The following is a 21389-nucleotide window of genomic DNA, read 5'->3' as shown; positions in this document are numbered from 1 at the left end:
CTTCAGAACACCCAGATCTGCACCACTAAATTTATTAAACTTGTATCAAATGTTGCACACCTTTTGAACTACAAGGGCTCAAGGCACAGTGAGAACTGAGTGGAAGTAGATTGTGATCAACCTGTATGGGTTTTTCAGTGGCTGATGCTGATGTTCAGAGAGTAGTGTGGTAATATAAAATATCAAGACAAAGAAAAGTTGTGTATTTCTTTTATTGCATGCACATTACAGTCCAATACACTGAAATACTAGAATACATACTGTTGTATATGTGATACATACTGTTGATTTCAGAGCATGACTGGTAGTTCAACTATATTATACTGTACTTTATAACATCATACATATTTAACAGTTGCCAATAATGGTTTTAGGTTAGATTTGCAGTCATTTATGATTAACAGGAGAAAATATTTAGTAAAGACATTTACTAAATGAGGACATTTAGACGGAATATCCTCCAGGAATATTTATTTGTTGGTTGCATAAAACTGATAAATTATGAAATCATCACATTTTTAATGGATTATTTTGACAGTATTTTACAGTATTTAAATCAATATGCAAAACAATTATTAACATATTTGATTTTTGAAGTGATTAAAGAGAATGCAGTGACTCTTAAATTAAATACTTAAATAATATACTGTAAATTCTCAAATGGTGTGACCATATGATTATCATGTAGAATATGATGCATTGCTGTAGATTAATCTAGCCAACGGTTTTTAAACACATTAAATGTATCTCAACCCTAAAATTCCACAGCAGTAAAATGCAGCATACAAAAAAGAATGAAACTATTAAAAGTATTTTGATTAATGAAATAATTTTAAATGGAAAAAATGCATAAGCCTCTCAAATTTGAAATGTTCCTGCTTTTCTCCATTATTTATCATATTAAACTGAATATATTTGTGTTTGAAAACTGACAAGACATTTAAAGACAACCTCAAACTCTGAGAAAACTTTGAGAAACTGATGGACATTTTTCACTATTTTCGGACATTTTATATGTGCAGTCTTGGATTAAACATGACCATTATGTTTAGTCTTTGCTGTTATTTGATATCTGATAATAAATAAAAGATTTTGTACAGAGGCAAGTCAAAACTGACTTTGGACAAGTACAAAAAAATAGTAACATCGAAGCCTGCATTAATGGAACAGTAATATTGATCTAAAAACATTAGATATAGTTGTAAATCACTGTCAGGGAACTGTACATTTTGCTTTAATACTGACGTACTTTTGTCTTTCAGTATGTTTACTGGTAGTGGGGTATTTTCACAGAGGTTGATATCAGTACTCTGATATTGTTTAAGGATGTTTAAGGAAGATGGGCTTGTGGGTAACCTGTGTGTGTGACTGAGTCTAGCAGGTCTGGTGAGAAAATGAGATTTTCCTGGTGTGTGGGGGGTAGAAATGTTACATTAGTCAGCCATAAAGTTTGTAAATAAGCTCAGGTTGCAGTGTAACCATGAAAAGCTGTGTTGTGTTTGCTGCCACAGAAAAGAAATAAAAAGTCCCTGTTTATGTAATGTTGGCACAGCGTCTTCCTGTGAAAAGCTAGTTAGCAGCTACAGCTCAGGCTAAAGACAAGTTAAAAAGCCTAAAACCAGAGTCTCCCAAGGAGGGAGAGAGGTGTGGAGCTGGAAATCATGGGTACAAACGTGATCATACGATTGATCATCTGTTCTCTTGTGATGGTTTTTTTTTTAAATATCACATCAGTGACTCGTAGCTGCTAACTAGCTAGCTTTGAACATGTTGAACTTTTCTATAGCAGCAAATACAGCCCCAGTACCAAAACAGTTAGGATGTTGTGTAAAACATAAATAAAAACAGAATGAAATGATTTGCACAACTTTTTGACCTATATTCAATTGAAAACTGTACAGAAAGAAAGAAAGACAAGATATTTTATGTTCAAACTGATAAACTTAATTGGTTTTTGTGAATTTGATGCCTGCATCATGTTCCAAAAAAGTTGGGACAGGAGCATGTTTACTACTGTGATACAGTAGCAGTGTCAGTGTTTGTGAACTGAGGACACTAATTGTTGAAGTTTTGAAAGTGATATTCTTTCTCATTCTTGCTTGATATACAACTTCAGGTGCTCAACAGTCTGGGGTCTCTGTTGTCGTATTTTGTGCTTCATAATGCACCACACATTTTCAATGGGAGACAGGTCTGGACTGCAGGCAGGTCAGTTTAGTACCTGAACTCTTTTACTATGAAGACACTCTGCTGGAACACGTGCACAATATGTGTGACATTGTCTTGCTGAAATAAGCAGGGACATCTCTGAAAAAGAAGTTACTTGTATGGCAGCATTTGTTGCTCCAAAACCTGTATGTATCTACCTTTCAGCATTAATGGAGCCTTCACAGATGTGACTGTTACCCATGATGCCATGGTCATTAACACGCTGCCATACCATCATAGCTGCTGTCTTTTGAAGTTAGTGCTGGTCCAGTCTGAATGGTCCTTCTCTTCTTTAACCCAGAGGACATGACATCCATGATTTCTGAAAACAATCTGAAGACCACAGCACATTTTTCCATTTTGCATCAGTCCATCTCAGATGAGCAAAGCAAAGATGTGTGTGTGTGTGTCTGCAGGTGATGACCACTGCCCTGCATTTGTATATCTATGACTGTGCCCTTATTGGTTTAAGTTTTTCCTCATTTTTTTTTTAAAGTTTTTATTACAGTAACATATTTGTTTTACAGTGTAATGAGTTTTGAGTTCCATATTGAAATTAAAATAGTTCAGATTTGCAACATATTGGGTGGAAAAAATCAGAATGAAAACTTTTAACTAACCATAATGTAACCAGAGCTTAGGCCTCACAGACTTGTTTTTTTTTTCTTTTAGCTTCACATATTTGTCTCTTCACTCCTGCTTTTCTGTGCAGAAGGGAAACATGGACACAGAGGACAAATGTTTAGAGAAGGTGGAGGGACCTCTGCATTCTGCACAAAATAAAACATTTGTCATCTGCAGGCATTATCTGCCTGTGTATCTGAAACATGACATTCAATGGAAGATGAGAGAGTGCAGCATAGATTTTGAAAGTGAAGTCTCAGTGGTTTCTGGAGCTGAGGGCTTTAACTGCTGGGCACAACTCTTGCAGTATGTTCTCTGGATTTATGAAACACTGATAACTCATGTGGGCGAGACAAGGTCAATCATTCCATCTAAAGTACTCCTACAGAAAAATATAGGGATGCACCGATACCGATACCAGCATCAGTCTGATACTGTCCTCATGTACTCATCCTCATACTCATAAAGCTGCTCTGATACTACTTTCTGAAAAGCTGCTCACCACAAGCAATTAGATCAAACATCTAAAGAACCAACATGGCACAGAGTTCAAGGAGTTTGATAATGCTTATCCTCTTTTCTAGCGCATGCTGTCATTATCAGCCAGACACTCGTTGACCTCAAAATCATTCACAAATGGCCACAGCTCCTTTGGGAACTTTTCAGTCCCCCCAGGATTTCGTGGGCTTTTTCGGGATTGTTGCGTGATTTCATAACAACTTTTCTAAAAAAAAAAAACAAAAAAAAAAACTGCGATACATGTGGCTATGTTTTTAGGCAGTTTTTGCAATGAAATGAAAATGCGTGACCAAGTGAAAATTGCAGATGGCAACTTGTTCCATGGAGAATAAAACCTCACTCCGTCTGAATGGACTAACTAACTTCCCCAAAATGCTCAGAATGACAAAAAAATACAGAAATCTGATTTATTTCTAAATGAAGAAGTGCACCAGGGGGATATTATACAAAGAAGCAAAATCTTTTTGGAGCTTTAACTCAGTCAAAACAGCACAAAATTATCAAATGAAAGTGCACAGAGTGTTGATAAATGTCAGTGATACTGACAAATGTTGTGTTCTTTTCAGTTGCAGTGAAAAAAAAAAATCTAGAAACATAGTGAATAATAAAACAAAAACTTCGATATTATTAATTGTTATTTATATTTTGGTCATTTAAGTATATCGATTTTTATTTCTCCCCTTGACTGATTTAAAATATATTTAGATGAGTATAATCTCTTTAAGGGCTGCATTGATGAATTGAAAACTGGCTGTCAGGTTGTTCTGTAGACCAAGGTTTTGTCTTTAAAGGGTTTGTTTTGTCTGACGAACAGCCCAGAGATATTAAGTTTTCCATAATATGAAGCAAAAAAGCAGCAAATCTTCATATATGAGAAGCTTGAAACTGGATGTCCACACTAGCAGGGAGGCTCTTGGAATGGCATTATTTTAATTAGGCTATTGTTTTTTTCTGATGATTATTTTCTTGAATAATCATTGGTTTATAAAATATGAGAAGGCCAAAATGTTGGTGTTGAAAATCCAACATGTCTGTCATGATAATGTTGGGCTCTGGGAGGAGCTACAAGCTCACCTGTGCTGCTGCAGTCAGCTACACACAGGTGAACTCAGTCTGCTCTCAGTCAGTGCTCCTATAATAACTTGCTTGTTAAGAGCATCTAAAAGTTAATTATTATGTAATGTTAATCAGTTTTGTAATGACACATTTGTTAGTTCTATTTATGACTAATTCCAGTGTTTACCTGATGTTTGAATTTTAAGTGTTTGATGATTAGGGATAGTTAGATGGTCAAGATGAGTAAATACATGCGGTTGATCTCTTATGCCATTCATTTTTCTCTATGTAATGAATTCAGACCCGCCACCTGACAAAGATAAAGAGGATGTTCATGTCAAATAGTTCCTTTTTTGTGGAATCTGCTACCTCTTTTTCCCTTCCTATGCCTTGTGTATGATCCCAAGTCTCCAGCCTTTTCTGGCAAGGTTATACCTCGGCCTGAGCGATATGCAAAATAATCATATTGCGATTATTTTGACAGACATTGTAATTTTGATATGATTTTGTTTGCAGCAGGAATGGTAACTTTTGCATTTAATTTTCCCTGAAAAAAACTGGAATGATGATGATGATGTATTTTTTTTTTTTTTTTCTGGGATCTGTACCAAACAAGTGTGTTTAATAAATAAAAATAAGGCTGTTTTGGGTGAATTTCCTCAGCAGTGACCATCAGTGTGGCCTTCACAGAGCTAAACTGAAGTTGCTCAATGAGAGATTAAAATCTGTGGTAGAACTGGGCTGCACCCAGGGGCTGAATCTGAAGCAGGGAGTTTCCTGAAAGAGAAAGTAACTGAACTTCACTCAGATGAACATGCTTTTATTGTTTGAACAGCATCATTATGAAGTAAATATGTGGTAAAACAAGCTCTTCATTTTTTCCATTGTGTAAAATTTCGGGAGCTTTCTTGTTGAACCTGATTTCTGTCACTTCTCCCGGTCAGTTCAAATACCTGAGGTTGTGTTCCTGTGTATGTCATTACACCACCCAGCCTGAGTCATATCTGCCTTTCTACTTGCTTCTGTCTCTTTCTATGTCAAACGCACGTCTGCACTCATCCTATGCCAGGTTTCATCCTGCTTAACATTATGCTAGGTCTTCTTTCTTTAGTTGAATATATTTTTTGCTCTTTACTTGTTGATCAATTATCATACAGCAGTTAAGGACATTTTGATTCAACATTCCTAGTTATTATGTCAATATCTCAGTATTTTGCTTGTATGATTAATATAGTTTAATTTCTGTTGTTTTCAAATGTTGTTTATTGCCCTACTGAACAATTTGCATTGTGGTAAATATTCAGCATGTTAGAATATTAACATGTTTACATTTTAGATATTTACCTGCTGCTTGTATAAACTGTAGAGTGAATGAGGTTCAGTTGCCATATGGTAAATAGAACAAACACTAAATATAAGTCAACTCACCAGATGTACTCTGTGGGTAAACACCTGTTATTGGCCGCTTGTTTCAGGCAGCATTGCAGCAGACCCTGTCTGTGTTCAAAGCCCACAGGAAACAACAACCTCTGAGCTAAAACCTACATGCTGAAAATGGCACCTGGGACCCTCAAAATATGGATGTAAACAGGCTAGCATTTGTTACAGTGTCTTTTGCAGTGATAGACATTTTCATGGCAGGGCTTAAAAAATGTTTGCCGAAAGCAAGTCCTCCCTACACTATGTAGCAGGAGTGATTGGTTTAGAGCAGACCAATATAGCTGAATAGGCCAAGATAAGCCAATATTTTACTGGCTCTGTTATTTATCATACATCCCTACTTACCATGAAAAATTGAATTTCTTTGGTAAGTGATAAGGTAATAGACACCATTATATGTTTTATTTTACTGCACTTAACATTGGTGACATATTTTGATGTCAGTTTACTTGCAGAACATATGCTGCTTCTTCATGAAGTCAGGGTCGATGGATTTGCTCAAGTTCACAAATAGGAACACTGACTTTGAGTGGCATTCCATTGAACGTATTAGAAGCTTGGAAATATTAAAGTTCTTGTCTGGGATGCAGCTTATGTCCATTATAACTGCAGTTATGAGGCAGATACAACAAAAAACAGTAAAAAGCCAGCTGCAGGGCTGGCTTTTTACTGTTTTTTGAATATAAAGAAGGAAAAGATCCAGAGGTAAAGTGTTTAAATGAATAGCTGCAGAAGCTTTTTACAGTTTGGGCAAATGTCCAACCTGAAATGAAGCTGACAGAGCAGTTCCCTTCTCTCCCTGTCCTACTGACATACTGAGAGGAGCTGTGCTTCTTACATGACTGAGACAAGATGGCCACCAGCTGTCTGACCTGAATCAAGTCGAAGTTGCGCAGCATGGATATGAAGCAACTTATTTTTTCCAGTTAATATCAAATATGCAGAAGGGTGTGTGTGTGTGTGTTCCTGCTCCACAATGATTATTAAAGACATCTTTGGAAAAATCCAAGCCTCGCATTGATACTGCATTGTATCCCAGGCTGGATATTAGATTTTGACATGTATTCCTGAACCTGACAGGACCTGATGAGTTTGGGTTGGTTCGGGCCTGGCCTTATTTATCGGGTTTGGGCTTTACTATTATTATTATCATTATTATCAGTAGTAGTAGTGTCGATTGTCTTTTTTCTTTCATCTTCCTTCCCAATTTTGTTCCCCTCATTTATTGTCCCTGTCACTGCCAACTCCTCCTATGTGGTACATAAGGGGAACTTGTTAAGAAAAATGAAGGGCTGTAATCGGGTTTGGGCTGAAATATGCTAATGAGGGACGGCTTTGGGTTTGGGTCCATTTCGGACAGAATTTTGTCAAGCTTGGACCTTGTTCGGCTCAACTTTTCAAGCCTGATTAAAGATCTACTGTATATAGCTGCAGGGCATGTGTCTGTCCCATGTTTTCCCGTCATGTGTGAATCAGCTGTCTGTGTCATCATGTAAAGATTTGGTGGCTGTCTTAGGCACGTGTCTAGACACTTCTGTTGACTCATGTCTTTTCTTCTCCTCATGTCTCCTGTTTATTAATCTGCTGCAGATACTTCATCTTGTTCAACTGGCCTGTGTTTCAGTATTTTGGATGCAAGATGGTTTTCTTCTGAAAAAACCCAACAGAAAGGAGAGGATCTGTTTAAGGAAGTTCTTTGTGATGTGATCTAGATGAAGGCATAGTCACATCACCCTGCTGTTGTTGAATCACAGTCAGTGAAAGGGGAAGTTACAGTCTGAGTATTTATCTCATTGACAGTTGGCAGAGTAAACGCTGGCAAAGCGGTTACATTAGCGCACAGGTATGAAGGAGTGGCTCAGTACTGAATGGCTGCCAGATCCACCTGTCTCTACCTCCCAGCCCCACCTGTTGGACTGAGGGAAGAGGGGGGGTGGAAATGGAAAGAGAGGTGCGCCGCCTCAAACCCACGCAAAGCAGGTAGATATTTGGAAAACAGAGAAACACAGTGAAACAGCAAATGTTGGATTACCTGCTAGTTTCTCGTTCGGGTTGATTTTGATTTTCTGAGGAAGACACACAGGTAGGAGCAGTTCAAACAACTTGTGAGCCAGTTTTTGCTAGTGATTCTAAAGGAGTTGATCAGGATATTTCAGGTTTACACTGTGAAGATAAAAACAGGCTGGAAGATTTAGATATAGTAGTGTTATTTAAGGCATTCGTGGGGATACAATGAAAAAGCCCCTAATCCAGACATTTGGGATATAAACGATATTTCATCTTGAGCTGTAATCAAAGTCAAAGACATGTTTGTTCTTCCTGTGTGATGCCCTGAAATTCTGCTTGAGTTTAGTACAATCAATTTATCTGTTGTCTGTTTTCTGGGTATTTGCACTCACATTCCTCATTTCTTTTATCTCTTTCATAAATTGAATCTTCTTAGTAGTAGTAGACATGTTTTCAGCCGCAGTGTCTGGTGAAAGACTAAAATCTAAACCAGAACCAAACAGTAAGCCAGTGATTAAATGAGTGATATCCAAAGAATGTGGCAGTGTAGAAAGTCATGTATATACTTGCAACTAAAGACTGACAATTTTTTCAGAATAATTGCCATACCAGTTGAGTGTTTGTCAGAGTTTAGAGTTACAGAGGACAGCCTTCATGCCTACCAAAGTCGACTTGGAAGTCGAGTATTCTCAAAAACTACTCAGAGTATTAGTTACTTTTTATTTGTTGATGTTTAATTGTCCCTCCTGGAAGTTGCAATGTTGATGATTTATATAAATTCAGCCAATCTCCATGAAATCTACATGACCTTTTCTGCAAATATGATCATTCATAGAAACTCTCCACGTAATTGTCATGCATGATGGTTTCGGTGAGCTGACTCAGCGTTTAATCATTTATTATTTTTTGTGGTTTTATTTCTTTATTTTACTAGGTACTGAAAAGAACACAATGTTTGTCATTGTTACTGACACCAATGCTCTGTGCACTTTTATATTTTATCATTTTGTTCTTGCTGTTTTGACTGAGTTTGGTCTCCAAAAAACATTTTGCTTCTTTGAAGAATATCCCCCAAGTGCACAAGTAAAGCAGATTTTATTAGAACTTTTCTAATCCTGAAACTTTTTTTGTCCAGGATGCTTAGAACAGAATGTGGCTTTATTCTGCCTAAGACAAGTTGATTTTTGCATTAAGCACTTTTTTTGCTGCAGTTTTCACTTTCTCCTCCAATTTCATTGCAAAAACAATTTTACATCACTGCAATATGCAGCACAATTTTTTCAGAGCAGCTGCTGCTGAAACAATCCCCCCAGAAACCTGGAGGGACTGATTAATGAATTATCAAGAGCAGTCATTTGTGTTTCTACAAATCTTTAGCTACTGACTGCTCTGTTCTGGTCTGTGGTCACACCTGAACCTGCTCCAGCATTTTGTTTTTTTGTTTTTTTCCGTCTGTATGTCCTGGTTTTCATTGGCCTGCTTGTGATCAAATAACATTAATGGCTACAAAAATGCAGCTAAGTAGATTACATATTGAAATGCGTACTTAAGTACGAGTAAAAGTACAGACTTGAAAATCCCCCCAAAAACTACAGTAACTTGAATATTTGTTATATACACCCCCCTGGTGTTAGTGGGGGTGTGTTATGAAAGGTGCCAGTGAGGTATGACATATGTTCAACACTGAACTTGTCTGTTGTCTGGGTAAAATACTCTCTGCAAGTCGGTGTCTGAAGTCAGCCTGGAATGCTGGATAATCATGTTTCAGATATGGAAGATGTGTACCCTTACAACAACAACAATCTGTGTTGGCTCTCCATCGCTGGGTCTGCTCTGTAGGGTATGATCACCTGATCCAGAGGTGCTTTCTCATCAGGGCCAAACCGCACAATTTACAGGGGTTTATTGGCAGAATATGTCACAAATGGAATTTTATATTCATCAGTATGTTTTTATTACTGTATAATCCCCTGAAAATAAGAGTGGTTGTGTTTTCGCTACTTTAGACCAGTCATTCCCAGAGACTGGATCTGGACCCACAGGTCGCCAAATAAATACAAGACTGGAAGAAATCCTGCAAATTTAAGATTTGAAATGTGTGTATTGTTTTATTGAAGAGAAGATAAAACAAGAGCCTGCTAATTCTGCCTAAATGTGCTTATTTTGTCTCATTTATATAGGCTGAAATATCCTGTATTGTTTTCTTGATGAGATAAATAAAAACAATGAGGTGTGTTTGTTAACTCAGCCTATACATATTTATTTCTCATTTGTTAAGTATTTATGTGCATATGTTTTCAATAACGTGTGACAATAATATAAGGTGATGAGGAAATGGTAGTAAAAATGGTCAGAAACGTTCATTTATGAACCAGTTAACTCCTAACTGCTATGTTACCATTTGGCCTTTAAAGGATTAGTCTGTAGAATTGATTGGCATGTAGCGACAGTGTTGGACAGTAATATATTACTCAGTAATATAGTATTAGATGTGTCAGCTTTTCGACATTAAAAGCCATGGGCAGTGAAGAGGTGGTTGGCTCCAACCACATTCAACACCTTCACCTTCACTTCAACCGATACTGAAGTCATTGTGATTAATTGTGTAGGAGGAGTTTGTTAAAATACAACACATGAGTACCTATTTTCATGCATGTTGGTGAGACGCGGGTGTGGCGATTTGACCATGCCCACTGCCAAAAGTTATATCAGATGAAATTTTTCTCCATAACTAAAGTGTGTGCCCAGTTTTATGCGCCATCAAGCACATTTAGCCCCTCAACAACGCAGCTGAAGACTGCAAATAAAAATAAAAATAAAATGCATTGAAAACAATCCGAGTCTGTTCAGTGTTCGGGCCCTAAATATAGCAAATGATGAAGCTAATTACTTTTGATGTCAAGTAATAAGTGAAGTAATATTATTACTTTTTAAAGGAGTAATTAGTAAAAAGTAACTTATGACACTTCCTGAGTAACTTGGACTTACTGCCCAGCAGTGAGCTGACAGATTGCAAATTGTATGTTGAGAAGTTTTCAGTGTCTTGAGTCCCTGGGACACACAGGTGGTCATGTGAGTGAGTTCCAGGGAAATTGAGTATGTGTGTTGTATACAAATGGTGCTTGAATTTGTTAACACTGTCAGGAACAGCAGTATAACAGATCCTACATCAGTGCTGGACAGCGTTCCTGTTTCTGATACAAATAAAGAAAAACTGAGCTGCATTCCTGTTGATTTCTAGTTCAGCATGGGATTTGACTCAGTGCGACAGCAGGAAGATGTTGTACAATGCACGCTATCAAGCTGTATCTTGCTTTCATTATATATCCTCAAAAAGGTAGCAGACAGAAGGTTTACAAAACTGTGGCTGTCTTCGACTCACTATTTGACAGAGGTAGTAAAAGTACACGCATTCTTTACTCAAGTAGAAGTACTGATTCACTGATATACTCAAGTAAAAATAAAGTGGCCCCCTGAAGGACATTTCTATCAGCTGTTTGTGTTCAAAACTAACTGAACCTTTCTTTTTCCAACCAACCAAAATTGGCAGATCAACCCCAAGTTCCACCAGTCTGAGGGAGGAACAAGATCCTGAACCTGATACTGTATGATTGCGTGTTCATTGTGTTGTGAAGTGTTGTGAATGGGCGATCGACACTTGTTGACTTATGTGCTGCTCATTTTCACTTGACCAAAAGTAGTCTAACACACCAGATGCACACTGCTGGTATAAGTCCTGCCTCTGGCTGTGGTATTGCAGTGTCAGCTATCTGTGTTTTCAAAGTCCCTGAGAAACAAGAACAACCTCCAAGCTGCAACCCTTACGCCGAAAACAACAAATTAGCACCTGAGATGCTAATGGTATAAACATAAACCAGGCGTCACCAGTGATGTAGTAATTTTAATGCTAGAGCTCGCCTGCTGACCTACAAATGTTCCACCAAGACAAGTTCCTCCATGACACTATTTTGCAGCAGCACCGTTGCTGCTTCCTGGGCTTACCATCGTCCAAGATGTTTGTGATTGGTTTAAAGAAATGCAAACAAGGCAGGGCATTTTTCCCTAGTTCCCTAGTTTCCATAGTAGAATAAGGCCGTGTGACACGAGACTAAAAGTGATGTGGTTAGGATAGATTGACAAAACCTTCAAAAATTGTTGTCTGATTTGTCTCAAAAGTGGAGTTGTCTCTATTAAATGTATTATATATTATATACAGTATCTCACAAAAGTGAGTACACCCCTCACATTTCTGCAAATATTGAATTATATTTTTTCATGGGACAACATTGAAGAAATGACACTTTGATACAATGTAAAGTAGTCAGGTTACAGCTTGTATAACAGTGTAAATTTACTTTCCCCTCAAAATAACTCAACACACAGCCATTAATGTCTAAACCACTGGCAACAAAAGTGAGTACACCCCTAGGTGAAAATGTCCAAATTGAGCCCAAAGTGTCAATTTTTTGTGTGGCCACCATTATTTTCCAGCACTGCCTTAACCCTCTTGGGCGTGGAGTTCACCAGAGCTTCACAGGTTGTTACTGGAATCCTCTTCCACTCCTCCATGATGACATCACGGGGCTGATGGATGTTAGAGACCTTGCGCTCCTCCACCTTCCGTTTGAAGATGCCCTACAGATGCTCAATAGGGTTTAGGTCTGGAGACATGCTTGGCCAGTCCATCACCTTTACACTCAACTTCTTTAGCAAGGCAGTGGTCGTCTTGGAGGTGTGTTTGGGGTCATTAACATGTTGGAATACTGCCCTGTGGCCCAGTTTCTGAAGGGAGGGGATCATGCTCTGCTTCAGTATGTCACAGTACATGTTGGCATTCATGGTTCCCTCAATGAACTGTAGCTCCCCAGTGCCGGCAGCACTCATGCAGCCCCAGACCATGACACTACCACCACCATGCTTGCCTGTAGGCGAGACACATTTGTCTTTGTACTCCTCACCCAGTTGCCGCCACACACGCTTGACACCATCTGAAACAAATAAGTTTATCTTGGTCTCATCAGACCACAGGACATAGTTCCAGTAATCCATGTCCTTAGTCTGCTTGTCTTTAGCAAACTGTTTGTGGGCTTTCATGTGCATCATCTTTAGAAGAGGCTTCCTTCTGGGACGACAGCCATGCAGACCAATATGATGCAGTGTGTGGCGTATGGTCTGAGCACTGACAGGCTGAAACCCCACTCCTTCAACCTCTGCAGCAATGCTGGCAGCACTCATACGTCTATTTTCCAAAGACAACCTCTGAATATGACGCTCAGCACGTGCACTCAACTTCTTTGGTAGACCCTGGTGAGGCCTGTTCTGAATGGAACCTGTCCTGTTAAACTGCTGTATGGTCTTGGCCACCATGCTGCAGCTCAGTTTCAGGGTGTTGGCAGTCTTCTTATAGCCTAGGCCATCTTTATGTAGAGCTACAATTGTTTTTTTCAGATCATCAGATGGCACCTCATGGCATTCTTTGCCATGAGGTGCCATGTTGAACTTCCAGTGACCAGTATGAGAGAGAGTGAGAGCAATAACACCAAATTTAACACACCTGCTCCCCATTCACACCTGAGACCTTGTATTACTAACGAGTCACATGACACCGCGATGGGAAAATGGCTAATTAGGTCCAATTTGAACATTTTCACCTAGGGGTGTACTCACTTTTGTTTCCAGTGGTTTAGACATTAATGGCTGTGTTTTGAGTTATTTTGAGGGGACAGTAAATTTACACAGTTATATAAGCTGTACACTGACTACTTTACATTGTATCAAAGTGTCATTTCTTCAGTGTTGTCCCATGAAAAGATATAATTAAATATTTGCAGAAATGTGAGGGATGTACTCACTTTTGTGAGATACTGTATATTCTCAATTACTTCACGTTTTTCAGAAGTTGGGTTGGACAAGTCCCCTCTGTCCCCCTGGAATCTGTGCTCCAGTGTACAGTGTCTATGTCCTGTCACTACTCATTAACTCAGAATGCAAAAGTATAAAGGTAACTTTACACACACGCTGCAATGTAGGTTTCCATTCTCACCATATGATGACAAACAGTTTATATAAAGAGGGGTATGGGGATATTGGGTCAGGGGAGGAGGCGTGCAGAGGAGGGAGTAATAACATCTGGAAGTGATTGTTGTTCTGCTCAGAGGAGGAGGAGGATTAGTTGTGTTGTCATACTGACTGTCTTACTCATACTGTCCTCTGAGTTGTCAGAATGTTTACATGTCACCAAAGTTCCACACACTGTGTGTGTGTGTGTGCGTGTGTGTGATTTACTGTTGTCTTATATTGACTTGTCTTTTATGCGTGTTTGGATTCCTACTAAGTTTTTGTTTGACTAAAAGGTTTCACTGATGCATTTTTTCATGTCACTGAATAATAAGTGCTACTTTTCACTTGTGTTTATTTGTTATATTCAGTATTCTGTTTTGTCACAAAACAAAATCAAACAGTCAATCAACATTTAAAGATGTGAACAAAGAAAACTGTTATTCAAGTTTTAAAGTGCTGTGTTTCTATGACTGTGTGTGTATTCAGTATTTGGTTTTGGACAAACATTCATACCACGTTCAGAATATGTATGAGTAATGTTTGTGTTAGTGTGTGTGGGTTTTGTTGGCAGGATGAGTGTGTGTTAAATGTTGAGACAGGATAAAACTGGAATCCACAGAATTCAAGCAGAATTTAACACTTGATGCTGCAAAAATGCTTCATAGTCTCAAAGAAACACTGGAAATGGATTGGTTATATTGTTCTTCTTGAAAAAATTCTTAAAGTTTGGTGTTGTAAAAGGAAAGTGTTCGTTCCACACAGTGACCAAATGCGCTTCAGACAGCAACAATTATGAAACCTTTATGATGGACAAAGCCTTTCAGATTAGCATCACAGAGGTACTTTTTCATGATGAGTTCTTGTTATATGATGAATGTGGTCAAAGGGTTAAACAGGTATGAAAATCATAAACAGCTGGTGAAGGGATAGGAAAGAGAAATTATTAAAAACAGTCAGAGGCAATTACCAAGAAGTGTTGTGGTGTGACTGACACTCTTTCTCTCTGCTTTGTCCGTGATCCCTGACCTTCACAACACTTGTATCCAGGAACACAAACACACACACAGAGGAGCCCACCCTCACCGCCTTCTCAGCTCATACGGTCTTATAATTAGGAATCAGAGACTAAAATTTCATATGAATGAAATAGAAAATAGATCATTTTACATATTAGACACATATTCAAAACATTTAACCATGTCAACACATAATATCTAGAACATATATAAAAACATAAATTTATATTATTTTATAAAAAAAATATGATCATTTGCATTAATGAATCTGAAGACTTGTCATGGATCCCATGGCAGAGTGCCACAGACCCCTATGTGAGAACCACTGGTTTCAAGAACAGCACATCTGGCTGCCAACAGTCTGATTATCCTGAACAAGTATTAAGGGCAGAATGTTTGGGACTGAACTGAAGGATGATTATGCAGCTGGACAGCTTTTTTTTATTACTTGAAATATACTCAGAAACACATTTTTCTGGAGCGGTTATAAGATAAGTCCAGTTTGAACTTGTAGACCTTTAAAAGCCAAGTGACTTTTGCTTCCAGTCAGGTGTAGGAAGGATCATGTGAGGAGAAGAATCTTTCAGCCACCTGTCTTATCTGATGTCGCATTTAAAAAGTCTCTCTGAAATCAAAGAATTTTGACTTTTTTTAACGATTCAAACTGATTAATTGATTATCTAAATAGTTGGCTATTAGTTTAAAAATTGATTAATAATCATTAAATCGTTGCAGCTTTATGTATAATAGAATATATAGTAGAATTTACAGTCAAATATCAGATTGAAACAAATGTGTTTAGACTTGTGCAGGCTACTTTGTGTTTCAGTTTCGGTGGGACTGTTGAAAGAATTCTTTTTTTATCATCAAGTATTTATCATTTCAAGAGATGTAGACATACAATCAGTAATACAGAAATAATTAAAAATAATAAAACATAACTGTACATTTACAAGGACTGATCAGTTAAGTATAACATAAAATCACTGACCCATAAAAAGCATAGTCATTATCAAAAATGCAAATGAAAACATGCCAAGATATACAACTAGATATACTTACTAATGTACATACACAAGCATCTACAAGAAGCTGACCACAACCTTCCCCTGAAGGCGAAACACATACTCATGCATACATACATACATATGTACATACTTATATAAGCCTACAAACACATACATATTCACAGTAAGGAGCATAAAATGAAAACCAAAAGTATGAGTACTGTCATAAGCAGCACACTATAAGCCTTATAGATTGAGCCTGGATTATAACACTGAAAGATGTCTACAACATTTAGTAGAAGAGACAAATTATAACACCCAAACAGGGGACAGTGAATAAAGAAAGCTCAGACAGAAGCAGGACCAGGGGAGGAAATCAAATGAATCAATAAATAAACAAATAAAAATAATAAGTGGGGAGGGTCCTCCTAAGCCAGAAGGCCTTTAAAATCCTCCACTGTTTAGGCCCAAAGCTCAATCGTTTCCTCTTTGGTGCAGAGTTCTTTTAAATATGAGATGCCCTTGCTGCTTGTAATGACATCTCCTTTTATTCCGCTGCCCTGCCCTTACTTTCCCTTGACTTTATTCGTTGGTCTCTTTAGAAACCTGTCACTAAGTTCTCCAAATACACTCACGTTTTCTGTTTTTGGCAGTAAAATTTTACCTCTCTTATTTCTTCTGCAGAGAGATCGGGCCTCCACCAGCAACTCTACAACTTGGAGGAACTTGAGGACCTGCTGAGTCTGCAGGAAGGCCACCACCAGGCTATCACCACATTACACTGGTCCACCTCCACCCACAACAGCATCATCAGCCCCATCTTCCTGCTCAGCCTCACCAAACCCCTCCCCTGGGCATCCCAGTGAGCCCACCGCAGCATCACAACATGAGCAGCTGCTGCCACTAACGCCCCCAGGAGAGCACAGCGAGACCAGGCGTACAGGTAGGTGTGTGAGGAAGAAAAGGTCGAGATTTGGGAAAGTATGTAAGTGGTTTAAGGGAAAGACAGATGGAGGAAGACAGGCAGGAAGGAAAGAGGGGGGTCAGAGGGAGGTATGTTGAAGGCAGATGAGAGGAAGAGGGGAGGTAGTCGAGAGGGCAGAGGGATAGGATAGAAGAGGGGAAGAGAAAGAAAGGGCAGTGGTCTTGTGTTAGAACACGTCCTATGGTGGAAAATATGGGAAAATCGGTGCAAATTTACTGCTAAATCCAAGGAACAGAATCACAAACCATTTGCTCAGTTCAGCCATCTGTGTGCACTAATTGTTTAACAGTAATCTGCACTCACAGTTAAAGTGAGGCTTCTGGAACATGCATCTGGCTTTCAGAATAAAATGGGTAATTCAAAATCTGTAAAAAAAAAAAAAAAAAAAAAAAGAAAAGAAAAGCAAAAGTATATGATGCAATGTTTTCTTAAATTGTCACACCATGTAAATGAAAGCTCAAGCCAAAACAATAGCGAACATTTAACATGTTCTCAAACTCAACTCTATGACACTGTGAGTAGCCCTCTAACATGAGTTTTACATGTGCAGGGCTCCACAACCAAGTTAGTAAACCTAGCAATAATGGTCTTTCAAAATAAAGGCACAAAAAACACAAAAAAATATTTTTATATTTACGGTTTATTGTTACACACCAAATCAAATTTCTGAAATGTGAAAACTTACTTGGCAATAAATCTGATTCTGATTCTCATAAACATGGATATGAATATTCAAAATGTTTACATTGTATATAATATTGATATTTAAAAATCAAAAATATTTGCAAAATTAAATTTTTCTAATATTTTATGAGAAAGTAAATGCACTCAGGACATTTGGTAGGAACACATGGAAACTCCACAGGACACTTTTAATAATCCAGACCTTTCACAGTGAGATTTATTCTCTGCTCTGACTGGCTGATGGTCATTCTGTTCTGTGCAGTAGGAGGAGAGGACAGGTGTTGTAATATTCTAGTTGTCTGAGTTCAGTGATTATTTTATGTTTTCATTCAGTAGGTATAAATAATCACTGAAATCACCAACACCTCACTATCTAACCTCCCTGACTGAACTGATATCAAGTCTTCTCGTCTCTTTATTTCCTAAAGTGTCAGACTTTGCCTTCAGTGTTCTGGATTCTCTCAGTTAAACACAGGAAATGACAACAACACAAAAGCAATGGATGAACTCTTTACTAAGTCACTGCCTCCCTCATCTTATCAGTACATCCGTTATGCCATCTCATCCTGTCTCTGTTTTCGTTATATCTGTTGTTTTTTTGTCTTTTTGTCCTCTGTCCTCCTCCTGTCCTGCTGCTAGCTGGCTGTGCAGAGGGTGAGGCAGACAGACGATGAACTGCAGAAAATGGCAGTTAAAGTATGTTGAAGAGAGTACAGTATGCATCTACAGTCCACAGGGCTGGGTGGTGGAAAAACTCTAAACGTCATCAGTGGAATCATTTTTAAAGCTGCAATATGCATTTCTTTTACATAGGGATAATAAAAATAGTAACTAAACAGGAAATACATGATTTGTTTATGCCTTCAATACACAACTTACCAAAAGCTTTTGCGAACATGTGCCAGTGCTGACAACATGTCCACATTTTTAAATCTGTCTCATGGAGCCAACCATAGTTAAGGCATGCACCCTCTAGTTACATACATCCACAACCAGTCTCTCATGACAGGGGGGCCTAATTCAGCCTGCATATACTGTAACAGTGCTCCATGCTGCTACACTGCTCCCTGCTTTCACAAGTTTACCCCTCAGTCTTTTCCTGGATTTAGTTGCATTTAGTTGCTCTGTATATTTCTTTAACATGTACTGATGTTCATTAACTGTTGGATTTCTCAGGCTCTACCTGGAGGGTTTGTGAACTCAGGGACTGTGTGATTCATGGGCCAGTATTTCAGAACTTTTAATCCAGATCAGATTTGTCATCCTTTTTTTGCTATCCCACATGAAACAGATCTTTTAGGTTTTGTTCTAGTTTTTTAAAGAACTTTCAGATAGGATCATTCTGATCAGATACCGCAAGATCAGGATTATAGAATTTAGATTTGCAGTCTTTGGATAGACCCACATCTCTAACAAAACATTTCATAAACACAGACATGTGAAAATATTGGGATTACATTACAATACTATTGTAACAGCACAGCAGTCAGGAATCTTCCATCCTTTCCATCAGAGTTGTGTTGCACATTGCACTTTTGGAGGAGGAATTTTCTTTGGTGCTCTAATTGAAAATATTTGTTTATTGGTTAATTGTTTTTTTTTTTTAGAATGGATATTGTTTTGGTATATTCTTGAATAAAATAATGATTAAATATATTCCATCCACCTTGAAACCTAATCCTGATCTTAAGCATCAGAGCTATCATAATCTGCACCTTGGAGTTTTGAAATACCCAAAAACAACATTTGATCTGGATTCTAGGTGAGATTGGATTACCAAATCAGTTTCCCAGTGTTGTAGCATCAGGATCACATCTCCTGGTTTTGAAATACCCAAATTTGGAGTTTAATCGGGATACAATCGGGATAATTCTGATTTAGATTAAAAGTTTTGAAATTCCAGCCTCTGAGCATCACATGAGCAGAGCTAAACCACCATACTAAAATGCATATTGTTGCAGTAAATGGTTAATGCCTGAACTTGAGTGTCCTATGAAATATTTCAAGGAATAACAAGTTATTACATGAGGCCATGGTCTGTCTGACTTTTTTTCCAGCACAAACATGCAAGCTGATAATCAGACTGTGTTGGCACTTAGTTTCAGTCTGGCACTGTGTTGCTGTCTGGCTGTTGCTATGTGTCGTTATTTGTCCTAATAAATCAGTGGCAAGTGATGTGTCTGTCCCACTAGTGTTAATTTCAGTCAACACAGAAGAACTTTTCTTTTCACAAAAGAAAATATTATGATGTAAGCTTCTTTATTTCTGTAAGTGCAGGTGTGTCTGTATATCTGTTTTTTGTATTTCTTCCTTCATTTGATGTTAACAGTAAAGAGGTTGTCTAATACTGATGCTTTTGGATTGGTGACCTGAACCCCCTCCCAAAGTACAAAACTGATTCCAAAACAGTTTGGATGCTGTGTGAAATGCAAATAAAAACAGAATGCAGTGATTTGCAAATCCTTTCCATCTTGTATTCAGTTGAAAACAGTCCAAAGACAGGATATGTTATGTTTAATATGATGAATTTTAATTCTTTTTGTAAAAAATACCCTTACTCTGAACTTGATGCCTGCAACAAAGTTGGGAATGCCATGGGGAAATTACATGATGTTTTTTTATTTTATACACACAGTTCTGAAATACACACATATGCACATTACTGGACAGATGTCAGAGTGATGGGGCTGCACACATATGTACGTACAGTCAGGCGTCATGAGCTGTTAGTGCTTTGCTCAAGGCCACTTCAGCAGTGCCTAGGAGGTGGACTGGTAGCTGGAGAGGTCCCAATTCACACTTTATACCGACTGGTCTCTGCTGGACTGGACCCGGCAACCTTCCAGTACCTAAACCAAGTTTTTATGAACTCAGCTACTGCAAATCATGACCCATCCATATTGTGAAAACATGGGGGCTCAGACAGATTGTGACCAGCACAAAGTTGAAAAGCCAGCATCTGTGATGGTATGGGGGTGTGTTGGTGCCCATATGATGCTGAAAGGTATGTACAGATTTTGGAGCAACATATGCTACCATCCAGATGTCAGAATGTCTTTTTCAGAGACATCCCTGCTTATTTCTGCGAGACAGTGTCAAGGCGCCAATGTCAAATGTTTAGTGCATTATGAAGCACAAAATACAAAAACCCCGGACTGTTGAGCATCTGAAGTCATATCAAGTAAGACTGAGAAAGAATTCCACTTACAAAACCTCAGTGATTACTGTCCACAGTTCCCAAATGTTCACCGAGTGTTGTTAAAAGAAAAGCTGATGTATCACAGTGGTAAACATGCTTCTGTCACAGCTTTTGTTGTAAGGTGTTACAGGCATCAAATTCAGAATGAGTGTATCAGTTTGAACATCAAATATCTTGTATTTTCACTGTATTCCTTTCAATACATCTCAAAGGTTTTTGCAAATTCTTGTATTCATGTTTTTATTTACATCTTGCACAGCATCTCAGCTCTTTTGCACTCAGGGTTGTATTCAACAACCTTAAAATGAGACTTAACAATCAACTATCTTTTTTCCAGATTTGCTTGTAGTAGCTGTAAGTTTAAGCTTTAAGCTGGGCATCTTGATTTTCCACTACCCAGCCCATTATACTCCCTAAATCACTTTTTTCTTGTCTGTTCAACATAAAGAGAATTGACCATTTGCTGACATACCACCAAAGCTAACTTTTTTCCTTTTGTCTCATGATTTTATTTACCTACAGATGTTTCGGAAAAAAGCATCTTCCTCCTTGAGAATGCGAAGAATAACTGAAAGCACTAGATG

At 38.2% G+C, this 21389-nt stretch overlaps 1 protein-coding gene across 1 annotated transcript in view; it reads left to right on the top strand.

Annotated features, from left to right (window-relative positions):
• The window catches only part of amot (angiomotin), a 64139-nt gene that overhangs the window by 7580 nt on the left and 35170 nt on the right, over positions 1-21389 (top strand). The window contains exons 2-4 of the mRNA XM_084730417.1: positions 16622-16880; positions 18246-18302; positions 21328-21388. Coding sequence (XP_084586543.1) covers positions 18291-18302; positions 21328-21388 — 73 coding nt within the window. The 5' untranslated portion in view covers positions 16622-16880; positions 18246-18290. The remainder of the gene's footprint in view (positions 1-16621; positions 16881-18245; positions 18303-21327; position 21389) is intronic.

The sequence above is a fragment of the Lutjanus erythropterus genome, chromosome 11 (assembly GCF_056507025.1).
Source record: "Lutjanus erythropterus isolate fLutEry1 chromosome 11, fLutEry1.hap2, whole genome shotgun sequence".
In the NCBI taxonomy this organism is placed as follows: Eukaryota; Metazoa; Chordata; class Actinopteri; order Lutjaniformes; family Lutjanidae; genus Lutjanus; species Lutjanus erythropterus.
The sequence above is the reverse complement of the archived record's forward strand: the minus strand, read 5'-3'. Positions and strand labels throughout refer to the sequence as shown.